This window comes from Nuphar pumila, chromosome 15 (assembly GCF_984573655.1).
Source record: "Nuphar pumila chromosome 15, dmNupPumi1.hap1.1, whole genome shotgun sequence".
Taxonomy (NCBI): domain Eukaryota; kingdom Viridiplantae; phylum Streptophyta; class Magnoliopsida; order Nymphaeales; family Nymphaeaceae; genus Nuphar; species Nuphar pumila.
The window spans coordinates 30,626,437-30,645,846 of NC_143263.1; the positions used below are offsets into that span (position 1 = coordinate 30,626,437).

Below are 19,410 nucleotides of genomic sequence, written 5' to 3' on the forward strand. Positions count from 1 at the left end.
AAAAGAGATAAAAATACCAAACATCACAAGAGGCATACAAGCCTATAAGATGGGAAAAAAACTCTAGAGAAAACCCTCAAATGCTTCTAAAAGCATTGAGGAATAACAAGGGAGTGAGGCTCTATTTATAGAGCCTCAGGCTCTATTTATAGAGCCTCAGGCTCTATTTATAGAGCCTCACTCCAATACATGGGAGGCAGTCCAGCTCTTTGGACTGCCTTCCAACAATCATTATTATCTGTTGTGCCCAAGAGTCATATTTTGACTGTTGTGTACAACAGTCATAAATATGACTGTTGTGCCTAAGCTGTATGGCAGTTTATTTATTATAATGTTAAATTACATTTCTGTCCTTAGTGGACTGTATTATATGATAAAAGACAAAATACCCTTATCGGGTATTTGGATACAATTTTATTTTTAACACTCCTCAAACTTATGGGGAAATCACCGAAAGTTTGCTAAGAAGATACAAAAATTGAGGTAGTGGAAGAGCTTTGGTGAAGAAGTCTGCAATCTGAAATTCGGACTGGACATATGGCAATGTAATGGTCCCCTTCAAATATTCTTCGCGAACATAGTGACAATCCATCTCAATGTGTTTTGTTCGCTTGTGAAATGTGTGATTGCTGGCTATATAGATGACACTTATATTATCATAACATAGCTTTGAAGGTTCTGAGACATCAACACGTATATCAGAAAGTAGTGTTCTCATCCACACAACTTTAGTGGTTGTGGTAGCCATTGCTCTGTACTCAACTTCCGTAGAGGATAAAGACACTTTCTATTGTTTTTTGCATCACCAAGAAATGAGAGAATCACCTAAAAACACACAAAAGCCAGTAGTTGAGTGACGATTGTTGGGATCTCCTTCCCAGTCAGAATCAGTGTAAGAAATAAGACTTAAAGATGAGGAAGAGGATAAGAATAGTTCTTTAGATATAGTTTTCTTGATATATCGAACTATTCTTAATACTGCACTCATGTGGACGGTTGTGGGCGCATGTTGAAATTGACTTGCATAATGTACGACATGCGCAATATATGACCTTGTAATGGACATGTACATTAACGATCCAATAAGTTGTCGATAAGGGGTTGGATCATCTAATAATACTCCATCTTCAGCTTGCATTTTCGCATTTATTACTTCAGGAGTATCAGCATATTTTGTGTCCGTGATTCCTGAACGCTCAACAATATCAGCTGCAAACTTGATTTGAGATAAAATATATCCTCTTGGTGAGTAGGCTACTTCAATTCCTAAAAAGTATCTCAAAAAAACAAGATCAGTCATATCAAATGATTTTTTAAGCAAAATTTTAATATCTTCAATTTTCTTTTGATCATTCCCTGTGATGATCATATCATCAACATACAAAAGAAGAATGATCAATGAGGTACCTGTAGATCTCACAAAAAGAGCAGTGTCAGTGTAACAAGATTTAAATTCAAGTTTTAATATCGTACCACTGAACCGATCATACCATGCTTTAGGGGCTTGTTTAATCCCGTATATGGCTTTTTGAAGACGAATGACCATGCCTTTTTCAATAGACAGACCAGAGGGAGGATCCATATATACTTCTTCATTTAAGTTTCCATTCAAAAATGCATTTTTAACATCTAACTGATATATCGGCCATTTTCGAATGGATGCTATAGCAACTAGAGTTCTAATTGTAGTCATACGAGCTACTGGGGCAAATGTTTCTTCATAATCTATACCATATTCTTGAGAATATCTTTTTGCAATAAGTCTTGCTTTATATCTCTCAAGAGACCCGTCACTTTTTGTTTTAATTTTAAACACCCATCTACACTCTATTGTCTTCTTTCCGATAGGAAGAGGTTGAATTGCCCAAGTGTGAGCCTTGTGTAATGCATCTAATTCAATTTTCATGGCTTCAACCCATTCGTTTATATTTTTGGCCTCGTTATAGTTGGATGGTTCATGATAGGAATGAATGGCTAGAAGACATGCCCTGTAGTTTGGTAAGAAGGATTCATACGAGACAGACCTACTTGGAGGCCTATGTGTTTGTTCTGATCTTCTAACACTAGTTTCTTCAGTATTTGTTAATTGATTATATATGTCAAGGGCACATGGATGCTCCCCAGTATTTCGTCTAGAGTATTGAAGAAGATCTTGAGATGGTTCACTACTTGAGTCATTAATAGACTCGAAGGTTTATAGATTCTTTCTTAGGAACTTCAAAATCAAATCCACTGTCATTTTCTAGAAAGGTAACATTTCTAGAAACATAGAGTTTATCATTTGTTTTATCATAACATCGATATCCTTTTTGATTATCAGCATAACCAAGAAAGACACATTTTATGGCTTCAGGAGAGAGTTTGCTTTATTTTTCAAGAAGCACGAAGCATTTACAACCAAATACCCTTAGCCTTTTTAAATCAGGAGAAATTTTAAAGAGTTTTTCAATAGGAGACTTGTTTTCCAAAGTTTGAGAAGGCATTCTATTTATCAGATAGACTGCAGTTAGGGCAACTTTAGCCCAAAATTGCTTTGGAATTTCTTTTGAAATAAGTAGGGTTCTAGTAGTTTCAATGATATGACAATGTTTTCTTTCAGAAATCCCATTTTGTTGAGGTGTCCTAGGGCATGATTTTTGATGCACAATTCCATGATTTTTTAGATATAATTGAAATTCATTTGAAAGAAACTCTCCCCTAGAGTCGGAGCGAAAGACTTTAATATTTGTTTTAAATTGATTTTTAACTAGATTATGAAAGTTTTTAAAACATGAAAAAACTTCGGATTTGAGTTTTAGAAAGTAAATCCATGTCTACTAAAATCATCTATAAATGTAACATAGTACGAATAACCACCTTTTGACATAACAGGGGCGGGACCCCATGTTAAAACTGCTTTGGGTTGGCTGTTTTATCGTGAATACCGAGAAGGAGGAGGGGAGAAGAGAGGAGAGAGGAGGGATTTTCCTTGGAATCGGCAGCCACTTGTTTTCTGTATTGCTGCACTAAACATCATTAGAAAAAAATAGGTTTACAATCACTTTTTACAATGGCAAGATTGCCCCTCGTTAGTAATGTATAATACATTATAATGGTAGCATACACGTGCACATGTTCTATATGGATATGGATCCAGTACTGGATCCATATCCGATCTATATTCTAATACCCTCCCTCAAGTTGTTCATGGGATTGAACCATGTGCAACTTGTTCTTCAGATACCAAAAGCGGTTGCTTGTGAGACCTTTTGTGAACACATCAGCAACTTGGTCTTCCGAAGGCACATAGACCGGTTCAATCTCTTTGTCTGATGAAATGTTGGTCAATCTCAATATGTTTGGTTCGACCGTGATGAACAGGATTGAGCGCAATTTGTACAACACTTCTATTATCACACATGAGGATTGAACTTGAGATACTCCCATTTCTGTAAGGAGATGCCTAACCTAGGTTACTTCTGCTGTGGTAGCTGCCATAGATCTATATTCTGCCTCCGTGCTAGACCTTGCCACAACTTTCTGTTTTCTGCTACTCCATGAGATAAGATTGCTTCCAATGAAAACACAGTATCCTGAAACCGACCTCCTTTCATCTGGGTCTCCTGCCCAGTCTGCATCTGTATAGGCCAATATGTCATGTTTCGGTGTTGCCCATGAAGATTGAGCATATTTGAGTCCATCACCCACCGTGCCTTTTAGATATCGGAGAATACGTTTGATGGCATCCATATGACCAGTCTTTGGTTCATGCATAAACTGAGATACTTGATTTACATAATATACAATATCTGGTCTAGTAAAAGTAAGGTACTGTAACATGCCCACTAAACTGCGATACTTGCTTGCATCAGGATACAACTCGCAATTACAAATGCTGAGTTTTTGATTGACAACACTGGGTGTAGGCACAAGTTTGCAATCTGTCATTCCTGCTTTGGCCAAAAGATCAAGAGTGTATTTGTGTTGAGTTAATGACATTTCCCCATCCTGTCTGTCCACCTCTACACCAAGAAAATATCTTAGCTTTCCAAGATCTTTCATCTTGAATCGCATACTCAGCAAAACTTTAATTTGTTGAATATGCTCTGGAGCATTACCAATGACCACTATATCATCAACATATATAAGCAAAAAAACTACAATGGTTCTATCCCTGTATATGAATAAAGAATGGTCTAGTTGGGAACAAATAAAACCGTGTTTCTAAATCTCTGAGGAGAAGCTTTCAAACCATGACCTGAAGGCTTGCTTTAAACCATACAATGCTCTGGTTAATTTACATACATATGCTTTTGGGTTTCCCTCTGCATAACCTTGAGGTTGCTTCATATAGACCTCTTCTTTTAAGTTCCCATGAAGAAATGCATTTTTGACATCAAGCAGACTAAGGCTCCACCCATGTTCAATAGCCAGACCGAGGATAATACGAATGGTTCCCATTTTCACTACTGGGCTGAAGGTCTCATCATAATCTTCACCATATTCTTAGGTGAAACCTTTGGCAACAAGACGTGCCTTGTATCGTTCAATGCTCCCATCCGGTTTATATTTAATCTTATACACTCATTTTGAGCCAACAACATTTTTATCTTGGGGACGACCAACTATCTCCCATGTTCGACACTCATGAAGTGCCTCTATTTCCTCATTCATCACCTCAATCTATTTGTTAGATTGAACAACTTGACAAAACCCAAGTGGTTCTTCATGTTTTTCAACCTTGGATAGGAAAATATGAAATCTTCATGTTTTTCAACCTTGGATAGGAAAATATGAAAATCCATAGAGAAGTTATCGTCACTTACCCATTTTTCAATTGGATGCCTTATCCTGCTTGATCTTCTTGGTGCCTCTACGTTATTGGGGAATGCCACGTGTTCTCCAACATGTGCATCTGTTTGCGCTCTGGGTCTTCTAGTGTAGACATTCCCTTTGTATCTCTGACATTCTGTTTCTGACACCTTATCTGAAACCGTCTCATCATATATGTTTTCAGCAGCCAAAGTGGTACATTCAGCAGCATGTGAAATAAGTTCAGCACTGAGCCATGGATTATACCAATTATCAGCCATATCACCATGTTCACGATCATAGTTGGCTATATAACATGTGCATCCAAAAACTCGTAACTCATCATAATTAGGCTGTATACCAAAGAGAACATAATAGGGAGACTGATTTTCAAGGATAGGCATAGGAAGACGATTTATCACATTAGTGGCAGTGTGAAAAGCTTCTGTCCAAAGGTTGATGGGTAAATTAAAACCATGCATCATACTCATTGCACTTTCCACAATATGTTTGTGTTTTCGTTCAACAATTCCATTTTGTTATGGAGTATACGGGCAAGAAACTCTACGATGTATCCCATTATCTTAGAGGAAATCTAAAAAGTCTTTGGAGGAATACTCACCACCTCCATCACATTAGAGAATTTGAATATTTTAGGAGAATTGATTTTTAACATAGGTATGAAAGTGACGGAAAATAAGAAAGACCTCTGATTTGTGCTTCATGAAGAATATCCAGGTAAAACGAGAGAAACTGTCAATAAAAGATACATAGTATCTACTTCCAGAAGAAGAAGGATTGGGAGATGGACCCCAAACATCATAACATATTATCTCAAAAGGAATAGATCTTTTATTTATTTGATGAAAGGAAAGTACATGACTCTTGCAAACTTGACAACTGGAACACATTTTATTCTTTAATGAAAGTGAAACAGACTCTGAAAGAAAACCATTGGACACTAACTTTTCAATAAAGACTTGACTACAATGACCAAGATGAGCATGCCAGGGATCTGGCTTATTACATTTGGATAAACTTAGGACATTTTTAGAGACATGATCAGACTTGGGCTTCAAGACACTGGAGGCTGGATCTTCATTGAAGAAATACATGTTTCTATGTCGCTCTCCTTTAGCGAACATCTCATTCGTTTGAAGATCCTTGACAAAGACAGAAGTAGGAGTAAATTCCACAGATGAATTGGTAGAGTCAACAAGTTTAGATACAGAGACTATTTTTCTTTATATTTGGTGCATGAGCATCAGATAGATAAATAGATGACTCATACAAAGGAATAAAGGCATTGCCTATGTTTGAAATAGGGTGGTGAGTTTCATCTCAAGTTATAATATTAGATTTTCCAAAATAGGGAACCAAAGTAGAGAATTTACCTTTATTGCCAGTGACATGAGCCGCTGCCCCAGAGTCAACATATCATATTCCATCATCATTCTGTTTCAAGTTCAAGTTGGCCATCACAAATAGGAGAAGATCCTTAGCATCATCACTGACCTAAAAAGTACCTGCAGTTCCTGGTGTAACAACATTTATATTGTTTTGCGCTATGTTTCGATTTTGCGTGTTGAACCAACAGTTGGCTTTGATGTGACCTCGTTTATTACAATGATAGATGTGGGAACATTCCTTGAAAAACTGACTGTGGAATTTGGTGTAGGTAGTAATCCACGTCTACCCTGGATGGTAGTTCCCCTGCCTCCGTCACGTCCTCCTCGTGCACGATCAACTATCATCCCTGTGGCAAGAACCTCATGCGTAGATGATTGTCCAGCTGAAGCATCAGACATGCTCTTTAGAGTCATTTCGTATTGAAGGAGCTTGGCACATAATTCCTCAAAACTTAGTAATATAAATAAGCATAATAAGGAGGTCACAAGGACATGATATTCTGATCCCAAGGCATTCAATGTTTGTTGCACCTTTTCTTTATCTGATACTGGATATCCAACCATGGCTAATTGGTCCGTAATGCTTTTAACTTGATTTAAGAATTCAATAATGCTCATTGCCCTCTTTCTTAACATCTGAAATTCGCGTTTGAGAAACAACACTTTAGTCTCTGATATCTGAGAATATGTCTGAGCTAAAACCTCCCACAAAACTTTGGATGTGCAATCATCAGGAATGGAAATCAATATCTCTTGAACTAATGTGGAAGTGATATATGCAACAAGAGCCTGATCGCGCTTCATCCATGAAACAAATGCAGGATTGCGGATAGTACTCGACAATCCTCCATCTTCTTTGGTTTCAGTTATGATAAATTATGGAGGTATTGGAGTAGATCCATCCAAGTGGCCTGAAAGGTCTTGACTACGAACAAAAGGTGCAATTTGCCTTTTCTAAGTCAGGTAGTTGTTGGTAGTTAATTTCTCCGAAACTAGTTGTCCAAGGAAGTTGTAAGAAAGACCCGAACTGCCTAAAGTATCCATTGGTAGCTGGTTGACAATGGGAAGACACGGCTTGCCTGAAGTATTAGTGACTGAAACTGAAATGAAAACACTTGTGGCTGAAGCAACAAGAAGAAGGAAAACAAAAAATAACGACAGAGTAATGCAAGGTTAAGTAGAAGAGAATAAAATAGTCTGACCAAACAGTTTTCAAACCAACAGTAACGTGATGTTCAAAATTGTCAGAGAAGGAAAAAAGAAAATAACGACAGCGTGGGAAAGAAATAGTTGGCGTGATATGGGAATGAAACTGAAAAGAAACTTCAGCAAAATAAAATAGATGAAATAAAAGATGACGTTGACAGAAATGAAGTATTTCAGCAGTAGAAAGAACAAAAGGACTCGGTTGCTGTTGGAGAACAAAGAGCTCGGCTGAAGGGGAGAAAGAGATGAAACAGACGTGACCTGTTTGTAAACTCGACTGAAGGTCGGTTCGTCTGTGAAATCGGCTGTCTGAAGAGTAGAAAGAGCAGGTACGGTAGCTCGTGGAGCAGGCCCTTTCACGATCCCTGATGAAGAAACAGGCTCGACTGAAAATAGGCCCCTTTCACGTTCCCAATGAGGAGAAAAACTCGGCAGAAGGCTTGGCAGATCGTCACCAATGGGGCAGACTCTTTCACATTCCCTGACGAAGGTATTTTTACGCCCAGATCAATCGCTGCTCTGATACCATGTTAAAACTGCTTTGGGTTGACTGTTTTATCGTGAATACCGAGGAGGAGAGAGGAGGAGGGATTTTCCTTGGAATCAGCAGCCACTTGTTTTCTGTATTGCTGCACTAAACATTATTAGAATAAAATAGGTTTACAATCACTTTTTATAATGGCAAGATTGCCCCTGGTTAGTATTGTATAATACATTATAATGGTAGCATACACGTGCACATGTTCTATATGGATATGGATCCAGTACTGGATCCATATCCGATCTACATTCTAATACCCCACACATCCGAATGCACTAATTCAAAAATTTTATGTGTCACAGAAGTTCTAGACCCAAAAGATATCATTTGCATTTTTCCAAGTATACAATCTTCACATACAATTTTTTTCCAAAAATGGAAAAAGAGATAATTTGGATATACTTGGGTGTCCTAATCTTTTATGCCAAAGATCAATATTAATGTCTTTGACATGATTACAAAATGAGTATTTTGGTAAACACAGAAAATCCATGTAGTAAAGGTCTCCTCGTCTATGTCCTTGCCCAATCAGCTTCCCTGACTGGAGATCCTGCACCCAACACGCCTTAGATGAGAAAAATACTTTACAACCATAGTCAACAATTTGAGAGACTGAAAAAAGATTCAAATCCAGTTTGGGAATGACTCACTTTTGGAACAAAGATTTTTTTTGAAATATCATCAAGGTTTCCTAAGCTTTTGACTTTTAAAGAGGTACCATTGGCAGTTGACACACATGAAAAATATGATTTAGTGCACTCAGATAATAGAGACTCATTATGAGTCATGTGGAAAGAAGCACCTGAGTCTAGAATCCAAGAGGTCTTACCTGGAGGAGACGAGGAAGATATGGCAGCTCCGGATGTAGAAGGTGCAGCCTTAAGAAGTTGTGAGACAACTTCTGCTATTTGAGCAAGATTTAATTCATTGAAGCTGCCCCCTTTTCTTGATTCTTGAGGTTCTTCACTTAAAGCGGCCACATTTTTAAATTTGGGACATTTCGGTCTTATATGTCCGGGTTCCTTACAATGATGACAAATAATTTTTCCTTTGTATCCTCCCTTGTATCCTCCTCCATTGTGTCCTTCTCCATTGAACTTCTTCTCAAAGTGAGGTGGTTTATATGTTTTCACAAAATTTCCGGGCCTTGCCATGGCAAGGACCTCACGATTAGACTTGTGCATTCCAAGTCTTGTCTCTTCTTGACAAATTTGAGCAAGGGCCTCACTTATAGAAGGAGAAGTGGTCTTATGAATTAAGGAAGATCTTACTTGCTCAAATTCCGGTCGAAGGCCATAAAGAAAGGAAAAAATATTTTCTCTTTCGATTGGGGTCCTTCTCATATCAATAACCGAACCTTCCCATTTTGGTTCCAACGTGGCTAATTCATCCCAAATAGGAGATAAAATACCGTAAAAATCTCTTACACTTTTATCTCCTTGTTGTGAATTACGTACCTTATCTTGGAGATAATAAAGTCTAGCCATATCCTTTTGGATAAAAGTACCTCTTAGAAAGCTCCATGCGTCACATGCCTTCTTGAATTTGATGATATTGGTGGCGATCTTGAACTCCATGGTATTCATAAACCATGAGAGTATTTGTGCATTGCTTGCCTCCCAATCTTCCGATTTATTTTGGAATTCTTCCAAGGCTTTTTCTTCTTCTTCGGACAAGGCTTTGACTTGGTCTCCTTCTCTTCTAGTCAATTTGAGTTGTGGTTCACTAGTAGAACCACTAACAAAACCCTACAATTTTTTTCCTTTGATATGATTCTCCATAGCCGTCGTCCACAACATCAAGTAGTTGTTTTCATTGAGTTTGTAGGTGATGACGGTGGCGAACTCTTTTTTTCCCATAATGAATACTTGAGTTTGGACTAGAGGAGATAGAGAATGATCAATGATCGAAGCACACTTCCTTCACGAGATTCTCCTTCTTTCAAGAATCTCGCTCTGATACCATGTAATGAAACAAGGTACAATAGGGAAACAAACACAATGCCAACAAAGGGCTTTAATAAATTCACTTAAAGTTGGTCACTAATGGACCAAATACAATCTCAAAAGAGATAAAAATACCAAACAGCACAAGAGGCATACAAGCCTATAAGATGGTTAAAAAACTCTAGAGAAAACCCTCAAATGCTTCTAAAAGCATTGAGGAATAATAAGGGAGTGAGGCTCTACAGCACATGGGAGGCAGTCCAGCTCTTTGGACTGCCTTCCAAAACAATCATTATTATGACTGTTGGGCAGCAGTCAACAATCATATTTTGACTGCTGTGCACAACAATCATATTTTTGACTGTTGTGCCTAAGCTGTATGGCAGCTTATTTATTATAATGTTAAATTACATTTCAGTCCCTAGTGGACTGTATTATATGATAAAAGACAAAAATACCCTTATCAGGTATTTGGATACAGTTTTATTTTTAACAATCCGCATCTATGTGACTTAGCCATGGTTAAGTTGACGAAATTGACGGAGGTGCCTATTTCATGTAATTAATGAACTACAAGTTTTTATATGTATTTTTTTATATTATGAGTGGGTATTTATAAAATATGCATAACATAGGTGGGTATATAAATATTTCAAATTTTGGAAATTCAAAAATCATATAGTAAAGATCAAATGCATATTTATTGTAAAGAAGCAAATGCGTGAAGAGAACTTTGTAGATCTAAGGTTACATGCTTTACACAAATCTTGACCCATGTTAATATTGTTAAGTTGTACATATATATATATATTCATATATATGTATATATATATTTTATTTATAATGATGTAATAGGTAATACCCTCTTGGGGTATTTTCATCATTTCACAACATTGTGATAAATTGTGCCTATTAGGGGCACTTTAGTTTTTCTTTTTCTTTTTTTTCTTTTTGTTTTTTGGTTTTGAGCTAAGGGCATTATTGTCCTTAGCCTTAGAGCCATTGGGGGTGGTCCCAAGGGCTCTAGTGCTCTCCTTTTTGTCTATATAAAGGGGGTTAATTCTCCCTCTTGTACCTAATGCTTCTCTTTAGCATTCATGCTCAATAAGATGAATATTTTTTATGTTTTGTGTTCTTTTCTTTAGTTATTTGATGCCTTTAATGCACTTAGCGCTTCCGTTGTGCCTTTGTGTTCTTGTATTGTTCCTTAGTTGGACTTATGTATGTGCATATGCACTTTGTGTTTGTGATCTTATAAGCATTTAGAGGCCCTCATTTTGTACTTTCACATATTTCATTACATGATATCATAGTCAAGAATTCCTTCTTGATATTTTGCCTCTTTTGGGTCTTGGGATTTTTTGGTTTGAGTTCGTGCTTCGTGATCGTTGTAGCTTGGATTCAAGAAAAATCTTGAACCGGTATGTATCTTATATCTTAAGTGTTATTTATGAGAAAACACTTTTTTTCTTATCTTGGATTTTTTTTTTGTTATTTTTATTAAAAGCTAAAGTATGTAAATGTTTTTTTCAAAAATTATCGTTGGATTTATTTGTATTAAATATTTTATAAGATTTATAATATTTGTTTGATTTTGTGAAATTATAGGCTGTGCCCATTAGGGGCACTTTAGTTTTTCTTTCTTTTATTTTTTATTTTTGTCTTTCGGTTTTGAGATAAGGGCATGACTCTAGTGCTCTCCTTTTTGTTTATGTAAAGGGGTTAATTTCCCCTCTTGTACCTAATGCTTCTGTTAAGCATTCATGCTCAATAAAATGAACATTTTTTAATGTTTTGTGTTCTTCTCTTTAGTTATTTGATGTCTTGAATGCTATTAGTGCTTATTTTGTGACTTTGTGTTTTTGTATTTTCTCTTAGTTGGACTTGTGTATGTGCATGTGCACTTTGTGTTTATGATCTTGTAAACCCTTAGAGGCCCTCATTTTGTATTTCCACATATTTCATTAAAGAAAAAACCCGTAGGGGGTATTACCTATTACGTCATTATAAATAAAATATATGTACATATGTACAATATGAAACAAATATATATGTATGGTAATATATATATATATATATAACTTAACAAATATGATACTAGAGTAGAGAGATGGTGAAAACAATCAAGAAATGCAATGCCCGATATGTACAATTAAATGCTTACAGCATTCGTTGGGATGGACAAGCCAACCCAATAAAGCTTGCTGAGCTGGCCCTAAGCTTAAGTGTATCTATTGGCAAAGACCATTAGAGGGGTTCATTTTCTAAGTCCAAACATGGACTGCCTGAGTCGAGCTCATCCCTACTGCCGCCCTGACAGATATACGACTGCATTTCTGATGTATTTTTAGGTAGCAGTTTGTATAAAACAATAGTAAAAGATCATTTATCTCTTTTTTGTTGCTAAAAAGATATATGACCTATGCACATGATTATAGCGAACATCCAAATCTGCTCTCATTTATCTCAGTTATGTCTTGTTGACTGCATGTGTATAACAATTAACATAGTAATCCTCTGATTTGGCTGCTTTGTGTAAAGGTAATTGGATAAAATATGGTACAATTTGCTTGCCTCTTCTATAACTTCTTGTAATGTTTAACTGTTCTGCTCATAGCATTGACTGGAGCTATCATCCAGGATGTATATCTTTTGAAGCTACGTTTGTGTATACTTTGTGGTTACAGGGAGTTGCAGTTGTGATTGTTTTCCTTCTTTCATCGATATTCCATGAGGTATTTTGTTCTATGACTGAATTTCTCGTTTAATGTTGTTGCTTTTCATACAGTTCTTATCACTTTTTTGCCTATTACCCTAGAGGTCTCAGATATGAATCACCGAGGGGCTGAGCCTCCATAGTGGCTGCAACGACCCCAACTCATCCCCATTGAAAAGTGGATGCTTTTTTTTTTTAAACAATTGCGAAAACCAGAACCCAAGGCTCCGAAGCCTCACAGACTTAACAACTTCTAAATCACAAGGGATCTCTATATTGAACCATCCAATCAAAATAACAAACTTTATTAATCAAAATTCAAAGTCGAAGAACATAATTAAATTACAATTTAAAATCATAGAGCCACACTGTCCAAGAATCATAGAAGTAAGTCACGCAGTCTCGTAGGCTCTTTGTGGTAATCGTCCTCATCACTGAACTCCAGATCCTGTGAAAAACATAGGGAGTAATGGGTAAGAATCAAAGATTCTTTATACGAATTTATCTAAAAATCCAAATAAGCAAGAAAAAGCATAAATCAAATTTATGCAAGTTTTCAGAGAAACCTAACTACAACAATCTCATAATTTAATTACCATTCAAGCATTTAAAAACAATTATCATGCAATAACAATATCTCATATGAAACAAAACAAGAATGCATGAACTAATGTAGAACAATAAATATGCATAAACGATTTATTATGTTATTATTGGAGTTCTCTTTTGCATTCATCTCTCTATTAAATGCACACAATTTTTGTTACACTTTTTACTAAAACCCGCAGATACTTAAAATGGGCACCACAAATTCTCGAAGTTATAGATTCTCAGTTGTAGCTTAACACACATTTTTTTTTATTATTCGGTTCCACACTTGTTCCTCGACCGATATCAAGAATCAACATCATCCATCGGAACATTAGAAATCAATATTTAATGTTGAGATATCAAGCAAATCAATATTTACTGATGTAACTTTCTTGGTATACCAATAACAACAGTTGTGTCACAACACCACCTCCAAGCAAAGTGACCGAAAACTCTCTAAAACCGTGGTCGGAAGACGAACCACTATATTGGGTTTAAGGAACAATCATACAAAGAGTTTTAGTATCTTCACGGTTTCTCCAAAACTGTCATCCAGGATTCCTACACTGTGGAAGGGACATTCAGGAAGAAAAACATTAATTACACTTTATGCCTCTTATCTTTTTAACCAAAAATCAAATTCTATACAAAAGAATTGTTTTGCAATTCAACATGCAAAACACAACATGGAACTTTGCTCGTTACAAATTTAACAGTGCAATTAATTTAGAAAGCCAATAATTTCAAAAGTTAATTTTGTAATGCATAACACTAATCTTGGAACTACACATGCTCCTCGCCCACATAGTCTACAGTGGTTCACATCTGACCACCAATGCATCTTAAGCAAAATTCTCAGTGAACATGCACACACATAACTATTGAAACATGTTCACATTGCACATTCATTCACACACAACAAAAATGTACATATAAAATAATTTATATATGCATATGAACACTTGCTTGCAACAAGCATTTTTTCAACATGATTCATCTCATGCATAACATCCAAACATGCACATGATCATGTTAATGAAACATTAAAATAACTTAAAAAATTACGTGTTCATGATATGTACCTTTATGTCAACATAATATTCAATTTCATGAGGATACATAACCAATAAACTTTTGCCAATTTGAGCATGATTGAGATACAACACATAACTACCGAGCCAAAGTTATGCGGCCCTCATGCACAAACAACACTAGCATGCTATTGACAACATGTTTCTCATACATGAACATGCAGCCAAAAGCAGTGGACAACGAACAGTCTTGCACAAAAAAATGTGCAACACTAGTCTACCTCACAACTGCCCACATAATTCATAATTACAACACATTTTACAACATTATATCAGATCGTATGGCAGTAATAAAAACAATTTAATATTCAACCTAATCATGACAGCATACAATTTTTTTTTGATATAATGCTAACATTGATCAAAATTGAAATTTCAAGGTTGTTTCGATGCCGGCCTATATGGCATCATCAAAAAACCATATCATAGACAAAACCAAGCATGGGCAGCTTGCTCATGATCCTCACAGTATAAGCTCGGCAATAAAATAGAGGTCATAAGACAATATAAAAAAAACAATTTTCACCAACCTAATGATATTAAATAAAATTTTGATATGAAAGCTTCTACCAATTCGAATGGGGAGAAAAAGTCTAAATCAAACTTATGTGGGGATTTTAGATGGAGACAATAAATCTGATTTTTTTTAGCATGTTCAATCACATGTATTGATGCACGAGGGTAGGAATCTTGATTTTTGATGTATTGAGGGCTCATGTTTTGTTTATTCATGTTCAAACTTTTGATTTTATAACAATAGCTTGCTTAATATATATATATATATATATATATATATATATATATATATATATATATATATATATATATATATATATATATATGCTGGACCTGCAGCAGGCCTGGTTTGGGTCAAGTACGATCCCAAACCATGGCTGCGACATTCAAGGGGTCGATCCTTGTATATATATATATATATATATATATATATATATATATATATATATATATATATATATATATATATATATATATATGGGACTGACTGTACATTTGGCTGACCCATTCAAAGTCCGGTGTTGGATCAGATCAGATCCAAAACCAGATCTGTTGCAAAGCCCCAGCTTGTTGACTTTTTTAATATATAGTTGTTGATATAAATATGCTTGCAAAACTGATTCGTTTTACGTTTTTAATAACACTGAAAATTGGTTGGCTGTACCACAAAGTGGTGCTGCTTTTTCGGTCATAGTGGGCAGCGATATGAAGTTAGTTTTCATCATTGTTTACGTGTGCAAACTGTCATTAAAAGGGTTTCTATTCATGCACAAATATGACTGTTTCTGAAATTTACTGTGTTGTAAATTGTCATCAACAATGTTTATATATGTGTGCAGCCTATCCTATAGGCCTTTATTCAGATCTGTTGAGTGTTTTATTTATGCAGCTGAAATTAATTTTTTGTTGTTATCAGTATGCTAATTAACTGTGTTTTAAAATTTGCCATTAAGGCCTATGTGCATACGCTAAAATCCTTAGCTGTTAAAAGAAAAGAAAACCTGATTTTCTGTTAAGATGAGTAACAGTTTTTTTCAGCATTTTAGCATGTTATAGTGAAGATATTTTCAGCATTTGAAAAAGGAAAAAGAGTCCGGAAATAACGTCGGACGATCGGAACGGAAGGAAGTCCTCTTCCCTTCTTTCCTTCCTCTTTTCCCTTTCTCTCTCATCTACCACAATTTTCTCTCTCTCTTTCTTTCTCTTTTTTTTTTTGAGTTTTTATAGTGGATGAGCTTCTCTAGAGGGTGACGCCCCTCTAGAGTCCAGTTTTGGCTTGCTGATAGAGTTCTACCAGTGTAGAACTCTATCCCTAACCTCCTTTCTACTATTTCAACAAATTAGAATTTTTATTGTTTTTACTTTTTTTAACTATATATGGGCTCTTCTAGAGGGTGGCACCCCCCTCTAGAATCCCTAAATTTTCGGTAGAGTTCCACAAATGTAGAACTCTGCCATATCAAAACAGATTTTCGGAATTAATTAAAGTTTTATAATTAATTAATTAATTATTATTTATTAAATAATAATTTTTCAAAAAGTTCCAGAGGATGTCTCACCCCTTTGAGAGTCTTTTTAACTTCGAATTTCATTCAATTTAACTTATATATTGAATTCAAAACTTTCAATTCGTTGGACTTGGATTTTAGATCTGGTTTTGGATCCAAGATCCAAATCCATATTCAATATCGAAATCCATATCCAATATCCATATGAATCTCAAACTGGATCAGATCCTAATTAATATGGGTCTTGGATTGAGTGCAGAACCATAATTCACTTTTGAACTAAAAAGTTTGTCACGTGTTCATAGATTAAATCTCGAAGCATGCCTAAACAAAACATGAATTTCATAATACGAAACAACTAAACGTCAATATACGTAACTCTTACTTATTTCGAGATTTGCACACAAGATAAAAGTCATATATGCATGTTTCACCACATGAATCAATATGCAAAACAAGCATTGTTAGATTTTATAAAATCCAGAGTTTAACCATGCGTGAAGGGCGAGGAACAGAGAGAGAGAGGAGTTGCAGAGATGAAAAGACGTGTTTGTGTTCACATCGGATCACGGGTCAGGGTCTAGACACATAATCATGTATTTCTATATTCCTTTCATTAATGGCACATATGTAGTTATTCTTTATTGTAAAAGGGTATTTTAGTACCCTAAAATTTTGTATTAGTAACAACATATAATGACAAGATTAGTAGTCGATTCCTGTATTGGGAATCAGGATTTCTCTATATCTCCTCTCTCTCTCTCTCTTTTTTGCTGATAGAATAGTCACGCAAATGACTAAAGTAACTTGAACCTTCCTTTTTTTTGAAGTACTATATCAAGCTATGTGTAGGACAATAAACATTAAATAAAAAAAATTAAACAAAATCCCAAATTTGGTATCTAATTTAGATCAGATATTGAATTCTGATCAGATCTGTAATTATCCAGATTTGAATAAATATGTAAGCACTAAGTACAAAAATTTAAAATGAACACATAAGTAAAGCCCAACTCTGTTATTGATATTGATTTAACGCTGTTCAAGGATGAAAATGTCAAATGGCAAATGGAGCCAGATCTGAATCTGATAAGATCTGATCAAGAAAGGATTAACGAGGTTGATAGGCAACCGATTACGTGATCAGATCCAATTCTGATCAAATATGATCAACAACATGGTTTAGAACTAGGTTAAGAATTAAGAAGGCAACATAGAATCTATTAATAGCAGAGAAATGTGATCAAATCTGATTATCAAGAAGATGATGTAGAAATATCTTGGGAATTAAGGTGGCGAGACAGAATTGGTTAATGACAAAATGTGATCAGATCTGATTTTGATCAGGTCTGATTAAGATTGAGAAGCAGAAAGATATTGGTCTGTTCAAGGTTGAGAAGCAGGATGATATTGGAAATCAATTTTCTCACTTGGGAGACTGAACGATCTTTCTAGACATTCCTTTTGGAAGCAATCCCAGATCCAACTCTAGCGTGGCTCTGATACCATGTTATATTTTATAAAATCCAGAGTTTTACCATGCGTGAAGGGTGAGGAACAGAGTGAGAGAGAGGAGTTGCAGAGAAATCCAGATTCTCAATAAAGGAATTGGCTACTAATCTTGTCATTATATGCTGTTACTAGTACAAAAATTTAGGGTACGAAAATACCCTTTTACAAGAAAGAATAATTACATATGTGCCATTAATGAAAGGAATACAAGAATACATGATTACGGGTCTAGACCCTGACCTGTGATTCAATATGAACATAAACACGTCTTTTCAATCTTTTCATGCATAATGTCTCACACATAGTATATATATTAATAGCATTAACATATAATTCACTTAAATCATGATTTATTCATAAGAGCATGGGACATATCTGTCCATGCATAACGGTATTTGCATAATCCTATCATAAACATGATTCTATCGCACATGCTTTTGTACATGATTCATTCATAACATATATGGCATGTTTTACAAAAATATCATTTCACATAAGCAATTTAATTTAGTTATGTATCACATCAATCATGCAACGTTCATTTCAATAATGCATGCTGAAACATGTACATGCAACAAACACACTCCATATTTCGCTATCTAAAATCATGATGTGCATGATCTCTTGAACCACAATAAGAAAAACACTTCTATTCTCATATATTCAAATCACGCTCAGCATGATTTTCAAACTACAATCACAACAATCCTAGATATCTACAACTAAGTGGCGTGTGTGCACATGCAGTGTTGCAACACAACATAGACAGTTTGAATATATATATATATAACAGTCCTAGAGATCCACACTTAAGTGCGGTGTGTGTGTGCATAATTTGCTTACATTATTAATGCTTATACATGCTCTTTACAAGTTTAGTTAAGGTATCTTACCTTAACAACATGAAGAACAATGAATCGAAACCCAAAAGACTGAGGGGTTTCGAAGTCCGCAATGACCGCTACCCAAGCAATGCAACAAACCCTTCGCTTGCGATCACAAATGTCAAAAACTAAAAAAATGTCAATTATACTAAGATTAACCAAAAATAGTAAATTACCCTATAAACCATTATCAAGAGCCACTTAACATACAAATACACTCTAATACTTTACAAATTCCATCAAAAATATATTTAAATATAATATATATATATATATAAATAGTGATTTATAGTCAGAAATAGTTCTATTTATGCAAATTATGCCCTGATTGGCCATAAATGAACAAATGAACATGCAATATATCAATAAATGAAATTCAAAAGCTAAAAACACATTTCTAATTTGGAGATAAAAAATGAGTTCTTTATTTATTAATAATCCTTAAAAATTATGGGTTTTACAAAACATGACCTATATTTTGGTGTTAATGTGTCATAGGAAACAAATCTACTTAGTGAATTGAAAATCCGATTGGATCTCTTAAGAGTGGTTTCCTCTAAGTTTGAATTTTGAGAATATTTTTCTAAAGTATTTAGAGGATTTCTTTGATTACGCCGGGTATAAGTTTGTATAGGTCTATCAACAATATCATCATTTATATGTATTTCTTATTCTATATTCTCATTATCATTTTCATTG

The 19,410-nt window shown here is 35.2% G+C and overlaps 1 protein-coding gene across 4 annotated transcripts in view; it reads left to right on the plus strand.

Moving 5' to 3' along the window:
* The window catches only part of LOC149814996 (diacylglycerol O-acyltransferase 1-like), a 152,066-nt gene that overhangs the window by 90,407 nt on the left and 42,249 nt on the right, over nucleotides 1-19,410 (plus strand). For 3 of the 4 annotated variants that reach the window (XM_089989304.1, XM_089989306.1, XM_089989308.1), the window contains one exon: nucleotides 12,581-12,628. The exons of the other annotated variant lie outside the window; for it this stretch is intronic. In XM_089989304.1, coding sequence (XP_089845430.1) covers nucleotides 12,581-12,628 — 48 coding nt within the window. The remainder of the gene's footprint in view (nucleotides 1-12,580; nucleotides 12,629-19,410) is intronic. 4 annotated transcript variants of the gene reach the window in all.